General features: G+C 40.4%; 1 protein-coding gene across 1 annotated transcript in view; it reads right to left on the bottom strand.

Annotated features, from left to right (window-relative positions):
• COL18A1 (collagen type XVIII alpha 1 chain) overlaps nt 1-24,853 on the bottom strand; it is a 169,337-nt gene extending 144,484 nt beyond the window's left edge. The window contains exons 1-2 of the mRNA XM_044304709.1: nt 24,726-24,853; nt 24,276-24,340 (exon numbers count right to left, since the gene is read on the bottom strand). Of these exons, the coding sequence (XP_044160644.1) occupies nt 24,276-24,340; nt 24,726-24,736 (76 nt within the window). The 5' untranslated portion in view covers nt 24,737-24,853. The remainder of the gene's footprint in view (nt 1-24,275; nt 24,341-24,725) is intronic.
• Between the last annotated feature and the right edge of the window lie 370 nt (nt 24,854-25,223).

Here is a 25,223-nt window from a genome sequence, read left to right as displayed (position 1 = left end):
AGGTGACCCTGCAATGATGTGTCACCGTTGTGACCAGCCATTGGTTGCAGTGGCACACGTGACCCCATCCACCTGCATGTTTATAGGATGGGGACTGAAAGACCACAAAAGGGAGCTGGAACGGAGGGGATCTGGAAATGAGTAGGGAGAGCTGGAACAGAGCAGCAAATTTTAAAAGGTGCACACATATACATTAGATAGCTGTCACAGGCAGCTATCTCTCCTGACCCCCTATACGCAAGCCCTCTATGTTCAACACCTCTGACAGCAGCTGATGTTCCCAAGAACAAAAGGACTGGACAGTTGAAATCCAGCACCAATCCTCATCTCTGACATCTGCCACTAGGGGGAGAGTCGAGAGGCCTCCTATGCAATAGAGGGTTGGCCGGTCTCACTGAAATTGGTGTGTTCAGTTGACATTTATGTGATATGTAAGGCCAGCTCAAGAGTTCATCTTGGAAACTATGGTTGCAGGCCTTTTCCAGTGTACCTATACTCATCCATATAGTTTAACCATTGATCACTATGAGCAAGATCCAGAGATGAAAGCTGCCCAAAATATATCACTGCTACATGTGAACAAACATTATCTGCAAGTCACTAATACCGTGATACAACTTCAGTGTTTCCCAACGGGCAAAAAAAAAAAGTTGGAAGCAACCTCAACTTCTCTCCTGATATGTCTTCAAGTCAAAGCTTGTATATGCAAGAACTCATCCCACTGACAAAGGGTAAAGTAATGCATTGTTGTTAATTTAGTCATACATATTCAAGAGGAGCAACAGAGTAACAGGAGACTACTAAGAAATAATGCTTTCAAAAATTTTTTTTTTTTAGGAATACACACAATTACTAAAGCAGCCCCACCAGGAAAGCTGACAGGTCGACTTTAAGAACGTCAGTAATCAACTCAGAATATGTCATGGTAAAGTCATCCCCATGACACATTATATACACAAGGTGCTTATAATCAAACTTCTCTTTGCTTCTGAAGGACCAGTTGTAACATGTGAGCACTTACAGCTGGATAATGTGCGCAAGAATCAGCCAATGCTTACTTCAGCAGTTTTATTAAACAACAAAGTTAACAAGCATTCCTTCTCCGCTCCCACGTCAAGCTAATCGAGAATAAAATGCTATTTGTTATCTTGCAGTGCCATTGGCTAAGAAACATGCCAGGAGGGAATGAATCACCCGTTACATGGTCTATGCCAGGATGGCATTCACATTCAAGAGAAATCTCATGCAAGGAGCAAAGATCATGTATGAGAGACTAGTCAGGTAGCAAAAGACAAGCCATAAATCTATGCCGTGTTTATCTTACTATGGCCTAACTACAAGATAACCCACTTAAAAGGGTAGTGCCACAAAACATATTCTACATTTTTCAAACCTGCGCCTGGATCTGAATACTTTTGTAATGGCATGTAATTAAAAATTTAGTATAGCCACTGAGTTATTCTATAAAACGGTATCTGTATAGCGCCACCGGCTGTCTGTATGTTTCCTTATTTCTTGTCCACCTCGCTGAGGTGGTCACACACGCTCAGTTTAAATCACCAACTGCCACCAACCATATCTTCTGTTAGAATCTGTTACAGAGCAGAAAGCACACACTCCCTGAGAAAGCACACACCCCATGAGCTGCAGCAAAAAGGACACACTCCCTGAGAAAGGACACACAGCTTGAAATAAATCTGGCAGAACAGGAGCAATGAATTGGGAAATCTCTGGTTCCGTGTGAAGTACAGGTCTGGTTATAGCTTTGTCAATGTATTAGATGATGTCTAGTTTTCATTTTTACATCAATCATGGCATAACCCCTTTAAGGGGTTGGCCACTTTCTGGTTACTATTGACCAATGTGTTTCAAACATGATTATATGGCAGTTACTAATATACCCTTTGTTCAATTTGTGTGCCAATTTATATATTTCACTAAGTGTGTCCCCTTGTTTGCCAAGTCTTCTTTTGTGCTGTTCACAAAGAGGTCTTGTCCATAAAATGGCTGCTGATGGGGGGTCATGTGACCAGACACATCACCTCCATGTGATGTCTCCTCCATTCAAATGTACCGCACCTTCCATCTACAATTTTGGAAGTTTAGAGCAGGCGCAATTTGTTTGAAAAGAGGAGACTGAGTGATGTGTCTGGTCATGACCATTAGGTCCCAAGGGCAGATCTGTTACCACAGCTGCAGGGGTATGTTTTAGTTCACCAAAGGACAAGGGATGTTTACAAGGGGCATGAACTGTTTTGACAAGCTATAAAGGTAATTGACTAATGAAATCATCGTGACTTCATATATTATTTCTAGACAAGAAGAAAAGGAGGAAGCAAAAACAATACATTTTCCTGAGGACTGAGATTATGACAAGGAGGTGTTAGTGCCCCACCGAGTCTTCATCGCAGCTGCAGATTTTTGATGACAAAGAAACCTCTTACACTGATTAAAGATAACTGATTTATGGATCTTTCTGAAACTTTCCTATTATTAAAAAAAGCAGTGAAATAAATAACCCACCAATGAAGTATAGATGGTCACACAAAGCGGCAATTTTTTTTTTAACTACCAAAGCGTTTCGCAACACTTTGACCTCCTGTACGCACATGAAAGTCTAGTGTAGACCAGTTGTTCTGAGCCTTTTCCCACCAAGTACTCCCTAGTGACAAGAAGTTCAAACTGAGTACCCCCAAGGAAATGGAGAGTAATACATTTTAACACAGATAATGGGAGAAAACTATACTGTGATATACTTTGGAACTGTACCAATTGCTGCTATATTCTCATGCTCATCATCAATTTAGTACAGAAAGACTTTATTTATTGCAACCAATGGGCCATCATCCATCCGCTGGCCCTGCATTTATACCTTGCACCCTGCCTGCCACCTAACATCAAAGGCAACCATCAGACAGGAACACAATAAAGTGAGGGAGTGCCTCAAGGGAAGGTACAGGGACAACCAGGGTGAAGATTGTTACTGTGAACTGTGAGTAATACTACCATCATCATAACCAGCCACCACTCTTCTCATCTTTGCCCCACCACTAGGTCGCTGCACACGCGCTTTAAATCTCCTTTGGTTGCCCTCGCTCATGAGATCTGAATTACATATGCGCTGATTAAACTCTCTGAGATGCATGTGCGAGATTTCAAGGCCAGGCATCAGAACAGTGATGATGCCTGGCTATGACAGTGGGAGAGAGGCAGTGGCTAAGGCAGAAAGGCGGAGGTGAAGCAGTGCTCCGAGGGGCTAGGCCCACCAAACACCTCATAAGCATAACAAAATTGAAAGTATTAAGTTCTCCAAAACAACACAAGGGATTGCTGCAAGACAAGGGTCCTTGCACCCAGCATGATCAACCCTCTCAGGCAGTATGTCTGATTTACTAGGGATGGATGCTCTCTAAAGATGGTATGTTGTAATTTAATAACTGATGTGGAGTGCCATTCAAAAGTGTGTGCCATATGCAAATTATAACACCTCCTGGCCCAATTGACGAAGAGGCATCATGTCTTCATTGGTGCAACTCCTTTCGGCACACGTGTTGTGGTTTCCAACCGTGTGATGAATTTTATAACTTTTTTTTTGCATATTTTGACTAGGCAGTAACCCATACCGTCACTCGGAAGTGAACCATTCGCAACGATTATGTAGACAGGCCTTTATTCTGTGGAACACATTTGCTAATTAGCAGTTCTTTTGAGTACATTGAAATTTTTTTTCCAACCACCTTCTGAAACTGTTTTGTCCCATGATCTCATGGCAACCCAAAATCTATCAACAGAACTGAATAGATAGTTTAAGAAGACCAGGATACCGCCAACACTGACTCATCCCAGCCAGCCATTTTTAGGCCATTGTTTCATGAGCAAAGAGATTGTTGTAAAAGCAGATTCACAACTTGCCAAAACATGCAATTAAATTTCAGCAGTATAGCTTTGCTTCTGTTGTGGAAAGTTTTAGCTAAAGTTGCATGCAGACGCTGTTTCCCAACCATGTAGTACATTCCAATACAAACTGAAGGGAAATAATTAAATGCGGAGCCACAATGCAGTGCAAGCACTGTACACTAGTAGAATAGAAGCTGAAATTACTCACGAATAAAATACTCCTGAGGCTAAAAGTAGCAATTCTTAGGACCCTATTACACTGGCCAAAGGATTGGGCCAATTATAGGGAACAAATATTCCTATGAAAGCTTGTTTCCGATAATTGGACTGTTAAACGATGTTTGTTTGTTGGGTTATCGCATCCTTCATGTGACACCCAAATTCACTATGTGTGGGTAAACAGGGGATGAGCCTGCTGACAATCTAAAAAGTGAATAGGTTATGAATGATCATCCATCCTCCTTTCACTTAGCATCAAGCTGTATGAAGCGGCAATCAATGAGTACATCGCTGATTGGTGCTCAATATTGCATGTCATCAGCTGTGTAAGAGGACCCTTAGAAAAATTCATATTCCGGCCGTTCCCCAGCAAATTCATTAAATGAGTTATCAAGTTATCCAGGTAAAGATAATGATGACCTATCCTGAGGGTAGGTCATCATTATGACATCTGATGTTTCATGGAGCCGCTGCGCTCCCCGCAGGACTTTGTTTTCCGTCTTGCATAACGGGAACCTGACGGATCCGTTTTGATTCCCATAGACTTCTATTAGGACGGAGAGCAAACGGAATGCCTTTTAATTAAAGGCGTCCGTTTTGCATTCTGTCATAATGCAAGTCTATGGGCAGCAAAACGGATCTGTCCTTCCGTCTTATGGATTCCGTTATGTTCCGTTATAACCCCGTTATAACGGAAAGCCATAACAGACTCCATAATGCTAGTGTGAACCCACCCTTATTGGCGCTAGTTTACTGCATGGCACCAGCCGTATAAGAGGTGCTTCCATGGGTTTTCTGTCAGTGCCTCCATTTTTTTTTAAAAGTAGTGCATGCACAATTTTTTTTCGGTCCGGACCATCGGTTGCAGATCCTATTCAAGGTAATAGGTCCTCAGGCGGCGGGCGCACTGTCGGTGCTCGTTCATTGTGAACCGAAACGGTCATGTGCATGAGGCTTTAGACAGAGGAATTTCTATTCGTGCAATTTCCAAACAAATTTATTAAAGTTGCTCCAAAGCAGCAGCTTCACTTTAAGCTGATTAACCAGAGACCGGCACTTTCTGGCTTTTGCCGACAATATTTTCACAAGTATTTCATGCCATCTGCTAACCTCATATTAACTCCATAGTCCTGACCCTTAGTCTCATTCCCAAGACGTGAAATCTGCCCTAGCAGCACCGGGGGCAGGCACTGGGGTCATTTCACCTGCTTTAATATAACTTTTGTGAGAGAGACCAGACAGACTTGCCATGTACTCAGCAACTAAACAAACAAAGGCACCATTCATTGCAAGGACAATGTCCGCCTTTTCCATCATGTCGAGGGAGCTGAATGAAGAATATTAGCACATTGGTGCTTATTGGGAGAGATGAACCCTCAGAATTTTATTTAACTCTCACTCACCACGGATAAGTGACTCAGAGACGGACTTAGAATGGGCAGATTGTAATCCTTAGAGCGGAGCCTTATTGAATTGCTTGGTTACTGATTAAAAATTTCCATTACAGGAAAACAAATGTATATGAGAAATATGAGGTCACCTCGCCTGACATGTCGGTTTTAGTAACTTGCATTCCGCATGTAATAATTCTGGACCATCTTTTCATATAACTGTGTGTTAGGCCGTTCCTTTTTTTTTCCCCTAGTAGACATCTATGAATGAATTACCAGCAGTCTGCTATAAAGGTCTGGCTGAGTGTTACCAGTTTGGGGGCGGGGGGTGGGGTGTCCCTGCACAGTCCGTCACTATCCAATCAGTGCTTCCAGTGTCAGAATGTGCAGGGACACATCCCCAACTGTTGGACCTTTACTGTTGGACCCAGTTGGACCTTTACTGCAAACTGCTGGCAATTCAGTCATAAGTTGGAATAATAGAGGAATGATATAACAGTTAATGTTAAAAACAGACATGTCAGGAAAGGTCAATCAAAATTAGACAGCTCACCACTCTTTAGTGAAAGCGCTTGCACGGAAGGGATCATTCCCAGTTCCAAAATCAGATAAATCCCAGCAGGCTTACTTGTTTCTGTTTTCAAGGTATGCTTTATTTCATTATATAATCCATATCACAGGACGCGTTTCGACCCATCCAGCCTTCCTCAACTGCAGTTGAGGAAGGCTGGACGGGCCGAAATGCGTCCTGTGATGTGGATTATATGATGAAATAAAGCATACCATGAAAAAAGAAGCAAGTAAGCCTGCTGGGATTTATCTGATGTCAGGAAAGGTGACCACTCCAGTTCTCTTTAAAGATGTTTAATGGGAACAGGATATTGATGACCTATTCTTAAGATTAAGCAATGTGGCCTCTTCATTGTTTACATTGGTCCGTCTACCTGCACGCCATTTACTTAGTAGGGTGGTGCCAGAAATTACAGTTTAATGCCATGCAATGCCCTGCACCTCTGCAACTCTCCAAACAGCTGATCGGCACAGGTGGTGAGAGTCACACCCCCATGATCTGATACTGATGACCTATCCTAAGAGTAGACCATCAATATTCTGATCCTGAAAAGCCCTATCTATTAACATGAAAGGTTCATAAATGTAACATACCGTTGAGAACTGCAGGTTTGGTCAACAACACTGTAATGTGTATTGAGACAAAGGGTTCAAGCAAAGTGAATATTTTCACCCTATACTTATGCTCTCCCGGGAAGTGTCTGTCAGTGGGTTTCTCCGCTCTATCCCCATAGAATATACATACACATTTGGCGGAGCCGATCCTGTATTTGTATGAGGGAGTCGGGATATGGGGTTATTCACTTCTATAGCAATGAGCAGCAAATCTGTAAGATATCAACAGTCCTTATACGCATCATCACCATATCTAGGCTTTAGTAGGCTTACTTCCATATAGACTTCTCTCAACCCTACAAATGGGAGTTTTTACTTTCAATGGGGCCGTTGAAAACTCGGATAATGCACCGTTTGTCATCCGCGGTCGTGATCCGTGTTTCCAGTTCGTCCAAAAAATAAGACCTGTCCTATTTTTTTCACGGACAACGGTTCGCGGACCCATTCAAGTCAATGGGTCAGTAAAAAAAACACGGAGGCACACAAGATTGTCATCCGTGTCTGCACGTCCGCGTCCGTTTTTTTCCTATCATTTGCAAGGCAAACTTGACTTAGATTTTTTTTCACTTTCCTTCATTTCTGGTGATCCTCCAAAAATCAAGGAAGACACACGGAAACAAAAATGGAAACAGATCACGGAACAACGGAACCCCGTTTTGTGTGTGCATGAGGCCTAAATCACAGGATTAGATGGCAGAACTGTTTTCTGTTACTAGCCCTGATTATGAGAAAGACACAGAACGTTCTGTCATGTATACGTCAATAACTGAAATCATGTGGCTTATAATGAGAATGTTGAGAAATCATTTTTAATACTCCATTAAGCAAAAACAAAAGGGATCTTGCTTTGAGACACCCACTGTTTGCAGAATACAGAACAGGACCTTTTTCTTCTGACCAGGGTTTGTCCTTTCAAATTCTTTGAGAATATGTGGTTGGGAAAATGTGTAGCACATTAATATCTGGATCCCCGTGGAGAGGTCAAGTACTGTTTTTACTTGGCAACATCGGATATTCAGCCATAATGCATTTTATTTCATTTTAGCCTTTAGAGATCAGCTAAGAAAGAACATTAGGAATGTGTGGGACACCAGACAGATTTTCTTCTCAAGCACACAGCAAAAACCCCATGCAAATAATTGCTTTAAGATCTGAGGACATTGTCTTGCTGCTTTTACAACAAATGTGACAAATCACTATCTCACTGTTTACATTCAATTAGCATCTGCCACTCAATAGGATGACAGTCAAATGATCTGAAACAGACGTAAAGGAAGAACGGCACTAGACTAAAGCTGGCCATACACATTATACTTTTATCGGCCAAACTCACCAAGAACGGTGGCTTCGGTTGACACTCTAATGTGTATGGGGAGCTTCTGACTCTCCCCCGACAGATGACATTGTGTAAGGGCTGTATTACACCAACAAATTATCTGACCAATCAGACCAATAGTTGGTGTGTATAACAAAAGATCTGTATAAACGCCATATGACCAATGATTGGTCAGAAAATCATTTTGCCAGATCCTTTTGTTCTACTGGGAGATATGCCGCTGACAGAACTGTCTGGAGCAGTTTTCTCCACTCTCCCCATAGCATAGACAGACATGGTCGGCCAAGGTGAACGTATATGAGGAAGCCGGGAGTGAGACGAGAGCGATAGCTGTTGGCCGAATGATCGAACAGCTTTTTAATGTGTATGGCCAGCTTAAAAATGATAATGTGTATTTGTGATAACTACAGGTGGATGTGTCTGTATGAATGTTTTACACTATGCCATTACTGACCTTCTAACACAGTTAATGGCCTAATTGGTTGTACGATTATCAGAAAATTATGGGGAACAAGTGTCCAGGGGAATACTCGTTTGCGATAACTGGCTCGTATACTCGAGCAGCCAATCAACCGATGAACGAGTTTGTTCATCGTCTGATGGGCATCCTTCATCAGAAAGAAAGATGCCCGATTATTGGGAGCACATCTCTCTGTCTAATCAGGGATGTCCTGCCGATAATGAGGAGAACAGAATGAGGGAGGAACAACTGCGATAGCATTCTGTTTGCAACAGCCATTGTAATCAGGCCGATGATGCAAATGAGTGCCGATGGATGTGTTTGCACTGTCTAACACCAAGCAGTGTAATAGCACCCTAAGAGTTGTTTCTAGTGCAGATTATATGTCAATTAGGACTGTTTGTCCTGAAAGGTCATCAGGGAACAAATGAAGATAACTCATGGGACTTTGGAAAATGGAATGGGCAGAATGCAAGAGACCTCCTTGAGTTTTCAAGATAAAAGTAAAGACTGCTAGACACATTTAATAGCTGTCGCACATGTTCAGTTCGGCCAAACGCATATGTATATTCAATAGTGAGAGGGGAGAAAGCTGCTGCCAGGCTGCTGGGGCAATGGTTTACCTCCTAGGAGAATAAAAGGATTGGGCAAAAATATTCACATTGCCCGATCCTTCTATCCTTTAACATCATCTGTCGGGGGAGAGTCGTGAGCTTCCCGCACACATTAGACTGTTGGCCAAAACTTCTATTGGCAGATGGCAGGATCATTTGAAACAGTCTCATTGAAGGTATAGACAGAAGCATGCAACTGTATGTCTAATGCTTTAAAAAAAATACAAAAAATCATATACAGTTGTATTGTAGTGGAGGTGACTATGCTTTTCAATACATTTGGGACTGTGGGATTCCAGATAAGTGTATACCAAAAGAGCACCCTTTTACCAAAGTCTATGGCCGTGGACATACATCAGAACTTTTTGCCGCCATACATGCGAATAGTACACAAAATATATGGCATGAATTTATGCCTAAATGTAATATTGTTTTTGCTCTACCGTAACAGTCCAACCAGTATGCTAGATTTATCATTTGTCATGCATAGCAATATAGCTCTCAGATTCAAAAATTCTACATTTCTAAATATAACGACAGCAGCTACCAGCTATATAAACTTTATACAAACTGAAAAAATGACTGATGAAAAGTTGCCCAGTCATTTGTGAACTCGGCGCACTAGTCGTCATTGTGTGTGGTCCCTCAAACATCGGTATTTGTCATGGAAACTACAAGAGGAAATTAAGAGTCTGTTTTTTGCATACTACATTGTAATGCCCTTTATACTTTCCTAGCCAAGTCCCACAGGCATTTATTAGATCAGTAAAGGAAATCTTTGCTAAGTATGCTAGAATTTGTTTTCTTAGTTTAGCAAATAGATGACTCATCTATTATTTTAACCATTTATCAGCTTTTTATCCAGAAGAGGGTGTACAGCGGACCATAAACATAAGAGTATGAGTTTCCAGTATGTGGCCAAACAGTCGCCCACTAGATCATTCCAATGATTGATCTGACTTTCAATATGCCGGACTAAAATTGGCAGACCGGGAAGACCATTAAAAGGGGTTGTCCGGTTTCAGGAGGAAAGCAGACAACTTTCAGGACCTACCTGCAATATAGATCTGGTAAGTGCCTGGTAGATCCCACTTCATTGCTGTGGTTCTCCCTACCGGGCTCTGTTTACCCGGCTGCAGTGGTGATGTCACGTAAACATATGACCACTGCAGCCAGTCACTGGGCTTAGCGGCATACCACTGCCTCTGTGCAAACAGAGCCTGCCTAGGAGAACTGGAGCACCAGGATCTGCCAGGTAAGTACTTGCTACTTACCAGTTCTTTATTGCCGGCTGATCCTGAGAGTTGTGCAGATTTCTCCTGAAACTGGACTACATCTTTTGAGGCCAATACGCATTGATTTATACTGCTTGAAAACAGCCTCCCATGAGAAATACATACCACAGTTTACAGAGGCATGTGTTTTCAAATGCGCATCAGGAAGTTTCATTTGACTTCCTTAAAACATTTCAGAAGCCGATTTTTCCGAAATGCACTCCAAATATGAATGTTGGCTTTCTGGTAGGTATTTTGCAGGCGTTTACAGTTTAAAATGATGCTGAAAAAAGGAATACACCAAAAAGGCGCCTGGATTTCAGAGTCTGCTATCTCCTGAAATTAGCTCTGTATCAGGCTTCCTATTTTTCTGCTTCAAAATTATGCCATGTGAACATAGCCTTAAAAAAATATAACCAAATGGCCTTGCACAAAATGGAAATGATCGGAAGTATTCAGTTGGACAACTGAAAAAAATCCAGTCTGACAGATCACATATTCTGCTGTTGGCCATAACAAATGTTGGTTTAGACATACCGTCATTCTAAAATGATGATGGTCCACAGTGTTCAAAATCATCAGTTTTGCACCAACTATTATCTTATGTGTGGCAGCTTAAGAAGTCAGGAGTTTGGCATAATGGTCAAGTACAGCCTAGTTGCAACATCTGAAAGCAAATATCTACAAAGTCATTTATGTTACAAGCCTTTATCAAATAAAGCAGAGCCAAGAATTAGATAGCTAACCGGAAATATTCCATGAATCAAAGCCAATTTGTAAGGATTTCATTTATTGTCGTAAAAAAAGCTGCATATCAATAGCTTGTTGGCTAATATAGTAAATGAACAGTAGAATTATATTTAATGCATTTTCTGTTCTAGCTGATAAATAAAATATGGAGGCAAGCAGTAACTAGAAACATCTGGGGTCGCAAGAACTAAAGACCTCTCAATACTTTATAAAATACAGTATACTTGCTGATACATGTAGAGACATATTGTTAAAGAGACACTTCCATCTAAAATTTGTATCACATATTCAAAACATTTATGTTAATATTCTATGTCATTTTTAATAAAAAATAAATAAATGTGTGGATGGTTTTCTCAATTTATATATATATATATATATATATATATATATATATATTTTTTTTTACGTTACTCTATTCTACTTCCTGTCAAGACTCTTTAACTTCCTCTTAATCTGGACCTTTTGCATATCATACAGCCTTGAACTTTCTCAGTCAGACCTTCACTGTGACCATACAGGGAAGGGGATGAGTGACTCAATTACAGCATCACACTGATAAGTGCAATGCTACAGCAATGCCAAAATAGAAAAATAAATTCAGCCAAAAATTCTAAAAATTGAGTTAAAAATGTCCCTTTAAACTGTTCCAAATACTTCATACTTGGTAAATAACCAATGATTACTGTTTTTATACCTAATACAAATGCAAGAGAGATTTGGACTCATCTATTACTGTAGTTGAAGTGGAAAAAAAGGGGAATTTTTTTTGAAGGGCTGCTCTAACAGTAATGTAATCAGAATTACTGAGAAATGAGGTGGACATTTTATAGGGCTTTCAATATCAATAGTAAAGGATAACTGTTGTATTTTTTTTTTTTTTTGAGTATTGGATTGTGGTGATTAATATTTCCTTGGTGGCCCTATTTCAACTTTTCACTGTGTATTCAATTACCCCTTAATTCCACATTTCTGTTCCCTGTACTGCCTACTTTTACCTGTGCTTAAAATAGGGTTGCTTAGCAGGGTCCGTCTATCTGTTGAAGGACGGAGCACACAGTGTGCAAGGTCACATTACTGACAGCCAGGGACTGTAAGTAAATGATTAAAGCCAGGTCCTCCCCAGCAGCTGATAACAGTGCCTGGGCTGTGTGCACTTCTCCCTGTCCCTGCGCTTGGCAGACGCTCCCTCACTCAGCAGAGCTGGAGAATGCAGAGTTGAAGCAGCGCAGACCAGGGAAGGGAGATCTGCCGTCTGCTCAGTGTATAAATGAAAGCAACATGTGGTAAGAGGACCCCTTTGTGCTGCAGGAGATTAACCCTTTAAGGGGAGGGCTCTGTTTACTGACACTTTTGGGGGGCTATTGTTACTGGCTAGTGAGGGCAGGCGGGATTAGCCTCAGGGTGAGGGCAGTGGCGGCCATCTTAGCTGAATAGTGAAATTGCAGTTTTATGCAGACTGGTTGCTAAGGGCTGAATCTTATTAAATATGGGGTAAGTCAGTCTAATAGTAATTGATTCTTGAATATCATGTTATTAGTAACTACATATATTAAAATTGAAGCTAGGGTCTAAATGTGACAGTTATCCTTTAAGTCTAAGGAAGCACACTAAGACCCAAGTAATGATTACCTAAACTGCTACTTGGTAAATGCTGGATTCTGCTTGATCGGTATGAATACCAATTTGGAAGAGTTAAGCTGTTTTCACACGGGCGTTGCGGGAAAAGATGTGGGTGCTTTGCGGGAACATGCACGATTTTTCAGCGCGAGTGCAAAATATTGTAATGCGTTTTGCACGTGTGTGAAAAAAATCGGCATGTTTGGTACCCAAACCCGAACTTCTTCACAGAAGTTCGGGTTTGGGATCGGTGTTCTGTAGATTGTATTATTTTCCCTTATAACATGGTTATAATGGAAAATAATAGCATTCTGAATACAGAATGCATAGTACAATAGGGTTGGAGGGGTTAAAAAATGAATAAAAAATAATTTAACTCACCTTAATCCACTTGTTTGCGCAGCCCGGCTTCTCTTCTGTCTTCTTTCTTCAGGACCTGGGTAAAGTACCTGTGGTGACGTCACTGCGCTCATCACATGGTCCATCACATGATCTTTTACCATGGTGATGGATCATGTGACAGGCCATGTGATGAACGTAGTGACGTCATCAAAGGTCCTATTCCTCACAGAAAAAGACAGAAGAGATGCCGGCTGCGCGAACAAGTGGATTAAGGTGAGTTAAATTATTTTTCTTTTTTTTAACCCCTCCAGCCCTATTGTACTATGCATTCTGTATTCAGAATGCTATTATTTTCCCTTATAACCATGTTATAAGGGAAAATAATAAAGATCGGGTCCCTATCTCGATCGTCTCCTACGCAACCGTGTGTGAAAATCGCACCGCATCCGCACTTGCTTGCGGATGTTTGCGATTTTCACGCAGCCCTATTCATTTTATAGGGAAGTAAAAGCATGTCCATTCTGCAACACTGCAAACCAGATAGAACATGTCCTATTCTTGTTCGCATTGCAGACAAGAATAGACACGTCTACATCAGTGCAGGAAGTGTGGAATGATCCCCTTCCTAAAATAGGGAGGAAGATGAAGTTGTGGACTTACAGATTTTTTCATGATCATTCGATGATTTTTTTCCATTTTTAGAACATTTATAAAACGCCTTCTGTGAAAAGATATTCATGGAAAATCATTCATGTCATGGGAAATATTTCATCTTTATTGCTTTGCTTGAAGCATAAAAAAATGGAATACTTGAAAATTTTGAAGCATGTGATATAAATGTTTTAACCGATGGAACAGATAGGGAATTTTTTTTAGTAACACAAACAATGATCACTAAAAAAGTTTGGGAATTCTTAAAATAAAAAGAGCTACAAATGCAATAAAACTAAAAAAATACACTACTCACCACTTTAATGCTCCGCCGATCCAGCATACATTCTCCGATGCCCCCCCACTGCCAGCGTATATGACCACTGCAGGCAATGAATCATCGGTGGTCATATGTCATACTCCTGACATCATGATTCTCCTCACTGAGTAGTGATACCATTATTATTACACAAGACCACTAAAGCCACTGATTGGCTGCAGTGGACACATGCCAGCTGCTTATAACAAAGAGCAGAGGACTGTTGGAGTATCTATGATTAATTAAAGGATGATGGTTAGTATTAAGCGAGCACCAAAGTGCTCGTGTGCAACACTTCACAATGCTCTGGTGTTCTACCGAGCACAAAGGAAGAACCCCAGGCACCCCCTGCTCTTTAGTTTTTGTCAGGATTCAAACTCACGACCTCCTGTATTAGAGGCAAGGCACTTAACCACTCAGTATAATAGCTTCATAGCCATAGACTTCTACTGTACTGTACTTCTACTGAGACCTATACAGTAGAAGTCTCATATTTTTTTATTTTTTTAAAGTGACTGGTTATGCAGCTATATATAGTGTAGTAGTTAAAGTTCTGGGCTGTGATGCAGAAGCTCTGAGTTAAAACCCTATCACAACCTTTTTCAGAAATAGAGGCTAAACTTAATTTAAACATATATAAATGTTTTTAGCCATATTATATTTACACATATTATATATTTAGAATATATATGAAGTGTGATTTTATATATATATATATATATATATATATATATATATATTTATATAACATTTTGTAATTACACATTTATTTTGTGCCATACATTTTTTACAATTACTAAAAATAAAATATACAAATCTAATTTAAACTCTATTTCTGAAAAAGTTTGTGACAGGATTTGAACTAATAGGTTCTGCATCACAGCCCAGAACTTTAACCACTACACTATATCGCTGTATAGGTCTCAGTAGAAGTACAGTACAGTAGGTTTTTTTTTTTTTTTTTTTAAGTAACTGGCTATGCAGCTATTATAGCTGAGTGGTTAAGTGCCTTGCCTCTAATGCAAAAGGTTGTGAGTTCAAATCCCAGCAGAAACTTTTCTGAAATACAGGCTAAATTAGATTTAAATACACTGGGTGTCCCCAAGCACTGACTCCATATATGGACATAGCTATATATGGAGTCAGAGCAGGGACTCCTAAGCCGCGGACTCACACTGAGGGATTCCCTCACTGTACAGCGATATTCTGCAAAGAAATAGAGGCTAAATTAGATTTAAATACACTGAGTGGTGTTCAGCCGAGCATGTTCGCTCAACACTAATGATGGTGATATTGAAGAGTAGTCTTGTTTTATTTTTTTTTGTAAGGGGGGTTAGCATTTAGGGCTTTAAATTTTTTTTAACTGGATCACCCCTTTAACACCTACAGACCTTATCTATTTTGGAACATGGGTTATATATTTACAGATAATAAGACAAAAATTTTCACCATACTGTATATGCTAGAGTTTTCTAGTGTCGAACAACTGAAAGGCACCTGGCACACACCCAAATCAGAGCTAAATAATGTATTCTAAGTATATCACCACTGCAGGACATTTTACCATCTGAGATGATTTTGACAACATTTTATTCACATTTCTCAAATAATGGAAAACTCTGGCTAAAAATAAAACTAAAAAATGTGACTGAAAGCCTGGGAACATGGATTTGCATCGAAGCTGCATGAACAGATCTCTGTCTCGGTGACTCATCTGTCTCTGCGTTCTTATCCTGGTTTGGCTAAGGCCCAGTTGATGGCGGAGAATTACTTTTTTGCATCCCCATTGTTCTCTGTTAATAACACACTTCCTTTATCTTCATTTACAGTTTAATGCCGCTCCATGGACAGATGCCAAAGCAACTAATTTGTCAGGAAGAGGTGCCATACAATTGCTGGAACTGACAACCTTCCAGGGGGGGTTATCTTTCAACTTCACCACAGTGTTATACATGACAAGCCATCAACAACAGGGCCAGGAGTGTGAGTATCTCCTTGCCACACATTTATCAAAACTGTCTAACAGTAAAACCCTCTCTGTTGACCATAGCATCGATAATTGTCTTTGTTACCCATAGCAACCAATCAGAACTCAGATTTTATTTTTTAAGAGCAGTTTGAGAAATGAAAGCTGAGCTCTGATTGGTTGTTCTGGGCAACAAAGACAGTTTTACTGTTAGCTTTGATAAATGGGGCTCAATATTCAAACAAAGAGTTGGGTGAAGAGTACATTAAAGCCTGTGCCATTGTATATTTAAAGGGAGTCTTTCACCTAAACTGACCATTATAGAACAGTAACACCATGATCTGCATTATAGTCCCCATACTGGAATGCTACTTACTCGCTTATTTTCGCTAAAAAACACTTTTATTCAATATGTTAGTTCATACAAATAAATGAACATACAACAATGAAGTACTACTGTATCTTCTAACAGCCTAATGGCTGTTTTTTGTAGGATCAGGAGATCACAGTAGATGTCCTGAGCCAGTGTTTCTCAGGGAAAATAAAGGTCAATCTTGTTCACTTTATTATTTCTTATTAGATAAGAAGGCAATAGAAACGTCTAGTTGCCCCCTTTCTTATTTGCATAGACCTAAGACACATGCTTGATGATCCAAGGTACACGTTTATAGAAAGCTTCTTTAAAAGAGAGTTTTTGGGCTGGACATTGCCCCACACGCCTCATTGCCATCTAATGTCTTAATTAATGATCGTTCTGAACGATCTGAACTTCAGAAAGGCTCCTATTCTATCTGCAGTGCTCTTCTGGCTGTAAATTGGAATGGTCTCTCAAATAGCAGTCCAGCCAGACCCTCACTTGTTAGGTTCCAAGATACCGAACAAGAGGGTCCATCGAATAAGAAGCCACAATACAAAGCACTGAATGGGGAATAAGAAGCAGCACAGGCAGAACAAAAGCCATACTTTACAAAGACAGATGAAATAGATGATGCCATTATCTGTATTTCAAACTTCTCCCTTTAGTATGGATGGGACAGGTTTACAATTCTTCACATTCTTCACTCCACAGGCCATGTCACAGCCTGTTCCTCCTCCAGGAATGCTTACTCAGGAATCCAGCTTGATAATTGCAGATTAACAAAAAAAAGGAAAAACCACATCAAAAGAGATTCTCAAGTGAGCATATCTGTGTGTGGACTCAATCATTTCCGAAAGTCTTTACCTCCACTCTCCAATCGCACAGAGCAGTGGTGGCTAATAAATATGGGACAAATGATTACACGGCAAGGGTCAGAACAAAGACAATGACTATGAGATTAGCAGAGGCTTTGAACACTCTGATGTGTTTGGGTTTACTATCCAGCTGCACAACTGGAAGACATAATACATAACTACCTGGAATTACCATAATTCCTGCTAATTCAGGGTTTTAACGGGACTGATGCCTACAAGTAGAGCTGGTAACGGTAATTCCCGGGACCAAGTGTTACACAAAATTTGGCAACTTAATACTTTTACCACCTAACAACATCCTATTGCATTTAAAGCTGTATATATCTCTTCATGTTGTTTTACTGAATATATTAAAGAGGTTTTCCAGGTGATTAATATTGATGACCTATCCTCAGCCAGTCAGTCATCAAACACAGCATTGTCCATTGCATAGTGGCTCTGCTTGGTATTGTAACTCTGCTCCATTCACTTGAATGGGACTAAGCTGCACCTAGGCCATGTGACCGATGAACGTGACGTCACTGGCCTAGGAAGAGCAGCATGGTCTCACCGCTACTCAGATCCCCATCAATCTCATAATGATGACCTATCCTGAGGCTAGGGCATCAATATCAAAATCTTGGACAACCCCTTTAATCTACATGCTATATTGTATCTCATTATGGTTTACAAACAGTATCTCATCTTGGTTATGAGCCTTTTGCACTGGCCAATTACCGGCCAAAAGGAATGTCTATTCCAAATCCATGGCTGTAGTAAAGGTCTGTCAATCAACCGACTAACCCTCACTTGTCTACTGATTGGCTCTTCTATGCTGTGTATCTGTCGTTTTCGGCGGCGTATTTGCCACTCCATTAAATCGGGGAAACATGGGCCATCGTTTTTGGGATCTGCAGGGACCCAATGGTCAAACCCCAAATAATCAGACACATATGTCCTATCCTGTGGATAGGGGATAACTTGTTGTAATGGGACAACCTCTTTAAAACATCTATTAATCTAGGATATGCAATTTCATACAATACTATCGGTGATAATTCTGGATACAAAAGATTAAAGGGCTTGACTCTACTGTAAATCAATATGCACTGAAATCATTTTGAAGTCGAACACCATGCACCCTGTGTGAGGTCTATCCTGTCTTCGTGGCTTCATCATTGAGCACATAAGAAGTAATTTGCAGTCAACATAGAATAAAGTCCCTCAAGAGGAACAGACCGGACAAAGGCAAAATACACCAGATGAGTAAACTCTACCACTTGCCACTTTTACCTTTCTTTCCAGAGAACACGTTTGATGAATAAAGGCTCTTTTACACTGTCTAATTGTTGGGTAGATTATCAGGGATGGACGTTTGCATAAACTCTTGTTCCTGATAATCTGCTTGTGTAAAGGCGCCGCTGATCACCTGATGAATGAGCGAAACTCTTGTTCATTGGATGAAACAATCACTCAGACGAATAACTCAATCATCATTTGTGGGTAACAGATCATGCCATCTAAACAGCACACTGCTGCCCAGAAACAATGAGTCTGTATGAGGACGAGTGATGGCATTAGAGATCGCTCCTCCCCATACTGTGGAGGGGATATAAATGCTACTTTCTCCTCCACTGAAGAGCAGGCAATTGTCCGGAAGGAACGCTTCACTAAACTTGTCTTCTCTTATTGTATGCCCTAAATCCACTGCTAACTCATAAACTGTGATTAAGGTATAGTACTGCAAATCATTTGCTCATTTCGTGCCAATTTTGCTCCCGTTCAACCATTTTATAGGTCAATTTCAAACATTCAACTTTTTTGTTTGGTAATGTAAAAATCTTGTTAAAACCAATAAGGCGTGTGCCGTCCTACAAGCCCGGTAGGCTACTTAAATAGCAGTCATTACTTTTCTTTATGTGATGGTAAATGTTCTGGTGCTTATAATTCAGACAGTGATGTAGCTATAACAAGGCGCTGGGGCGCAACTATTTAGTGTAACAGGTTTTGGAGGCATGAAAACTTGAAATGTGCAACCTCTACTAGAGTTGAAAATAGTTTACCATCACTTTTGGTGGGATTAGGTCACCCAGCCGCAAGGTAGTATCTTGAGGATGAATGGTTAAATCTGTGTTGTAAATTTTAGTAAAACGAGAACTGAATGGCTTATGATGTAATGATAGCAGCTTGTTACTAAATGTCTAATAATTTAATATATTCATTGATAAATATTTCTGTTGGAATCAGGCAAACCATTTTCAGAAGTAAATGTGACCTATTTGGTGGCCCACTAATAAGAACGACCATTGACTTCAACAGAAAATGCCCCAAAATATATACATTGATCTATAGCACACTGGTTTTAAAATGGTTCCACTGGTGGTTAATGTACACCATGTCGTAACCCAATCGTCAACTAAACAAAGTAGAGATAGCCATACACAAGAGATACTAATCTGCCAGAATGTGGCCAATTAACTGTTTATTGATCCATCAACATGCCAGACAGACTACACTGGCAGATCAGACTGAGATTGGAGAGACACTTTAGTCTGGATTTATCAAACTGGTTTTGTCTTTGTTTTTGAGTAAATTGAAACTTTTCTGTTGTTTTCATTGTAAGGCACATTTATTAATAGTTATTTTTGTGCCTGCTAAGTCAGTTTCAGAAATCCAGATGTTTGTGGGTGTTGGTATTTGGCCTTTTTTTAATCATTGGGAAAATCCCAAAAAATTGTGTCAATTGCTCTCCACTTCTGACCTGCTGTAGCAGGTAAAAATAAGGCCTCTTTTTCATATGAGTGAATCACAGACGTGGGTTGTCTGTGGTCTCCATGGACCATTCACGTATCTATGGACTTTAATGTTTGTAATCACACATCAGTGGTTTCTAGGGACCATGTGTCTGTGGTGACACCACAGAAACATGCCTTATTTTGTCTGTGATTATGCAACCATCAAGCACATTTTAGTCTACGGAACCGTGAAAACCATGGATCCATGTTTTGTCCATGGTTTTCACAGACTATTGGTAGAAGATGCTCTGGAAATTTTCAGACTAGCAGTGGACATGGAATATGGATGACACATGGAGAGCAAAAAACAGACACATGAACCAACAAGGTACCCTTCAAGGACATCTTCATGGAGGAACCACTGATCACTTTGTCACAGATATCATCATGGACTCGGATGTGTGAATGAAGCCAAGTCAAAATGTCATGGTTTGCCTATGCTAAATTCAACAAGTACTGTGTGCCACTTTCCTAAATTTAGCTCCATTATCTTAACACAAACAGACAAATCTGAAGACCAACTTCAAATTGTCCCCTGTTGACAAATCAGGGCCTTTGCACTTAGGCTTCATTCACATGACAGTGGAAAATGTCTGTGTGGCGGCTGTTTTCAGAACAACGGAAGTCTATGGGCATATCCACATAGCTATTTTTTAAAAGGCCTGTAAATAACAGCAGTTAAAAAAAATAGGAAATGTCCTATTTTGCCCGTTTTCACGGACCGACGGCTTCCATACAATTGAAGGGGGCATTTTTAACGGCTGTTTCTAGGAAAACATCTGTTAAAAAAACTGCCATTAAAAAATGGGCCATTTTTTACTTTTTAGTGGCCGTTTTTTTTAACGGTCAAGTGACTGTACCCTTACATAAGGTGACAAATTTGGCCAATCATGTAGATTTTTGGCAGACAATAGCTATGCTATTAACCATAACTAGCAATGGTTTGTGTATTATTCGCAAACGGTGGTCCAAACTGGCCAAATCTGCTCAACCTTCATCCTATGTTTATGGACAGCTTAAGGTTCCCTTCACATATATCTGGTCCCTGTCATAATTCCCTCCAGCTTAGTACAAAAACACCAGAGAGAAATTGATGATAAAACCAATCACATACTTTCCTATGGAATCAGATAGGCATCAGTTGGCATATGTTGTGATGCTAGATAGGAAAACCAGCTATGGGCACAGTTTTGTCTGGCTCAGACATAAAACAGCTGGCAAGACATAACTGATGTGTGAATGAAGCCTAATGCTGAACAATAGCATATATGCAATGTAGCATAATACATACTAGTGTGAGAAACAATAAAAATAAAATACAGCCACATAATAAAAACTAAACCTCAACTCACATTGTACCTACTGTAAACCATGGTCTGTATCTATCGGTCAGGTTTACATGGATTCTTAAGTCTGCAAAGTGCTTCTGGTTATATCCTATTCTGCAGGAAATATTAAACCACATACACAATCTGATCACATCTTTCATCCCACATACATTACCTAAATCCTTTCTGTTCTGCCAAAGTGAATAATCTAGTAACATGACACAACCCTTAAATAGTTCTATAAAAAAACACACTGAATACTCTTCATTATTTCGACAGATTGATTCGATAGGATCGGTGGGTGCAATTATTCATCCAACTAATGACTCAGCATTTGACTTGGCCAAATGTACATGATATTAAAAGACCGCTAGACATCTCTCCTGCCACTTATCAATAGGCAAAACAAGAATTGAGCTGAAATAAAAAAATCCAGATCATTGTTTTCCTATATGCAAAAATTCCACCAGACATTTTATGGCTTGTCAACCAGCAAGGTTGAGCAACAAAAATGTAATCTGTATGTCAGGGGCAGATAAACTTTTGGAGCCAAGTTAGACCACTCCTGGAGTCAACTGGACCTTTCTAGTAGACAGGCAATCAGAATTTTCATTGCCCTACATAGTGGCTGCTTGGTTTCTGGAATATTTTATGGATATCTAACCAGAAAGGATATTGTATAGCGGAAATCCAAAAATTATTTCACTTTATAAACTCTTAAGTATAAAAATGCCTGCTTAAGGCTACTTTCACACTTGCGGCAGAGTGATCGGGCAAGCAGTTCCGTTCCGGCAAAACGTATGCCAACTGATGGCATTTGTAAGACTGATCAGGATCCTGATCAGTCTTAAAAATGCCTGATCAGTCAGAAAAATGCATTGAAATGCCGGATCCGTCTTTCCGGTGTCATCCTGCAAAATGGATCCTGCTTTTATTTTTTTTCACCTTTTTTTCGGTCTGCGCAGGATGGATCCGGCATTCCGGTATTTTGAATGACGGATCCGGCACTAATACATTCCTATGGAAAAAAATGCAGGTTCCGGCATTCAGGCAAGTCTTCAGTTTTTTTGGCAGTAGCATGCTGCGGTTTTCTCTTTTGCCTGATCAGTCAAAATGACTAATAACGGAAGACATCTTGATGCATCCTGAACGGATTGCTCTCCATTCAGAATGCATAGGGATATAACTGATCAGTTATTTTCCGGCATTGAGCCCTTTTGACGGAACTCAGTGCCGGAGAAGAAAAACGCAAGTGTGAAAGTACTCTTAAATAGAATAATATCTGTATGCCATAATCACGTTACAAAGGCATACAAATAAATACATTAGACTGTTGAAAAGTGCCACCTATTGGTCACATAACGTGTACAGTAAACCTAGTTAGACCTTCAGTCATGAAATGCACCGTACTTATTACACTTGATATAATACAACGGTCATGCCCTTTAACCACTGGATACCATTTGGCCTCTCGGGTTGAATACCTGGATTGTACCCGACAATAAACACTGCAGTCATTTTTAGTTCATTTTTCCCCACATGTATTAAATTCGGCAACAATATTCAAGCAAGGTGCCCCCTACTGGTTGACTATGAACATCATGCCCCAAATCTGGTCATACAGGACTTTATTATAAGTGGCATCTAGGATAGAATAAATTGCCCATGACTGGATGTTACTGCATGCTCTTCCATGACTGCTCGGGAATATAATGAAAGAAAAAGCAAAGTATTGTAATCTGTCTACAGAGAGCCTTTCACGAGCTCGGATCTTGGCTATGAATGAAAATGGAATATCAAGTTTAACGCATTTTAGAGGCAAGAATAAGCATGTTCCAAACACGCCACTAATAAATGAGGTCGAGTTTATGGATGGTTTATTAGCTGCTATCTTAAAGGGAACCAGTCACCATGAAAGTGCAGTGCAATCTACAGACAGCATGTTATAGAGCGGGAAGAGCTGAGCAGATTGATGTATATAGTTTTATGGGGAAAGATTGAGTAAAACTTAATAGATAAGTTAATAAAATTTGAACCTCTACTCCTGTTATGCTTGCAGTGCAACATGTTATAGAGCAGGAGGAGCTGAGCAGATTGATATATAGATTAGTGGGAATAGACTCAGCAGAACTTGTCATTTACTCATACTTGCTTGGGAGTCATGTGGGCAGTCCTACGCAGTGAGAATGACCGCCATTCTCACTTCGTAGGCCTGCCCACATGACTCCTAAGCAAGTATGAGTAAATGACAAGTTCTGCTGAGTCTATTCCCACTAATCTATATATCAACCTGCTCAGCTCCTCCTGCTCTATAACATGTTGCACTGCAATATTTTGGTGACAGGTTTCCTTCAACATATGTCATGTAGTTGCCGATAGGCTCGGTGTCATCACCGAGAATGGATTCAAGCACTGCAAATAGAACAGGATCTGATGTGCAGAACAATATACCAAAAGTGAAATGATATAGAAGAACCTACCAAATCACTCTGATCAAGGTGACTTTCAAGATGGTAAATTCAGGTTGGTGTCTTTTCACCAAATGAACTCAAAACTTACTTTACTAAGGTCATAAAAATACACCATAGACATACAAGTCAATTACATTTTAACACACATATTGAACTTGTATGTAACAAGGTACAAATAACATAACCGGCTAAACAGGTGAAGTGGTGAGTTTACCAGCAAGAGAACAGAGCAGGGGGGGGGCGGGGGGCATCACATGAGGGTCACCCCACCCCCACTACTGCTTTCAGTGTCCCACACCATCACCTCCCCTAATCCTTAAAAAACTCCTTGAAGTTTCAATGTACTTTATTTCACAAGACATTCAAAAGCAGGGGGGAAAAAAGAAGTCTCCAGTGAATGAAGGGTTGTTCTCAAGTCTCCAACGTGGAGGAAAGCTCTCCTTACCTTTGTCTTGGCATGAGACCAGAAGGGCCAGATATGCTGCATAGAGGAGCAGGAACTTCTTACACCTGCAAGAAGAAAATGTCTTCAGCAAGGATGACATGAGCAGGGTCATAACATAAGCTCCTGTTACTTTTCAGTATCAGATGAGGTAGGGGCTGGGGGGGCCCAAAGGACAGAAAGTGGGGGCAAAGGCAGAGGAAAGAAGTTCATACAATGGGACCTCAACAATAAGTGCCTAGTGATATGCAATACAATGACTGGTGCAGTTACAAGATGCCAGGAAGGAGGCACAGTCAAGGCAAGCACTGGTACCATTTCTGGGCACAGCACACCTGAAGGCTACATATTAGTATGAAACATCATTACAATGTAACTTCTAGAAGTGCAGATAATGCAGCAGCAGGCGTTTACACAATGCTCCTTACTAATGCACTGGTTGAAGTTCCTTACCTGAGAATCATCTCCAGGGTGTAAGATGAGGGGATCTTGGAGGAGTCCTTGTGCACCCACACACACTCTGTGCAGTGCACACACTCACACAGGGCTGTTCACTGCTTTGTGATAAGACTGGAGGGTGCAGGGCACTGGAGCTGCCGGCTGCAGGGTCCTAGCTCCCACCCACCTTCCTTCATCTACATAAGGCAGAGCTGATTAGTCCCTGCATTCTTTACACTAGCTGTCAGTATTTGCTCTATAAAACGAGCTGAGAATAGGTCACAAGTATGTGTGCAAGATCATTTGGTAGGACTTGGGTTAATAGAAGCTAGCACTGGCTAGAGTCTACAGATAAAACACCAGCATAATACAAAGTTTGAAAAGTAAAGTGCTGTCTGTAGGTATAATACATATGTAAGTGTATATATATAAATAAATGTATAGTATTCTGTACATAGAGATACAGATTCCACTGAAATCTGTGACATGTAACTTTTCTAACATTTCTATCTG

The sequence above is a fragment of the Bufo gargarizans genome, chromosome 8 (assembly GCF_014858855.1).
Source record: "Bufo gargarizans isolate SCDJY-AF-19 chromosome 8, ASM1485885v1, whole genome shotgun sequence".
Lineage (NCBI taxonomy): Eukaryota > Metazoa > Chordata > Amphibia > Anura > Bufonidae > Bufo > Bufo gargarizans.
This window is presented reverse-complemented; position numbering and strand designations above follow the sequence as displayed.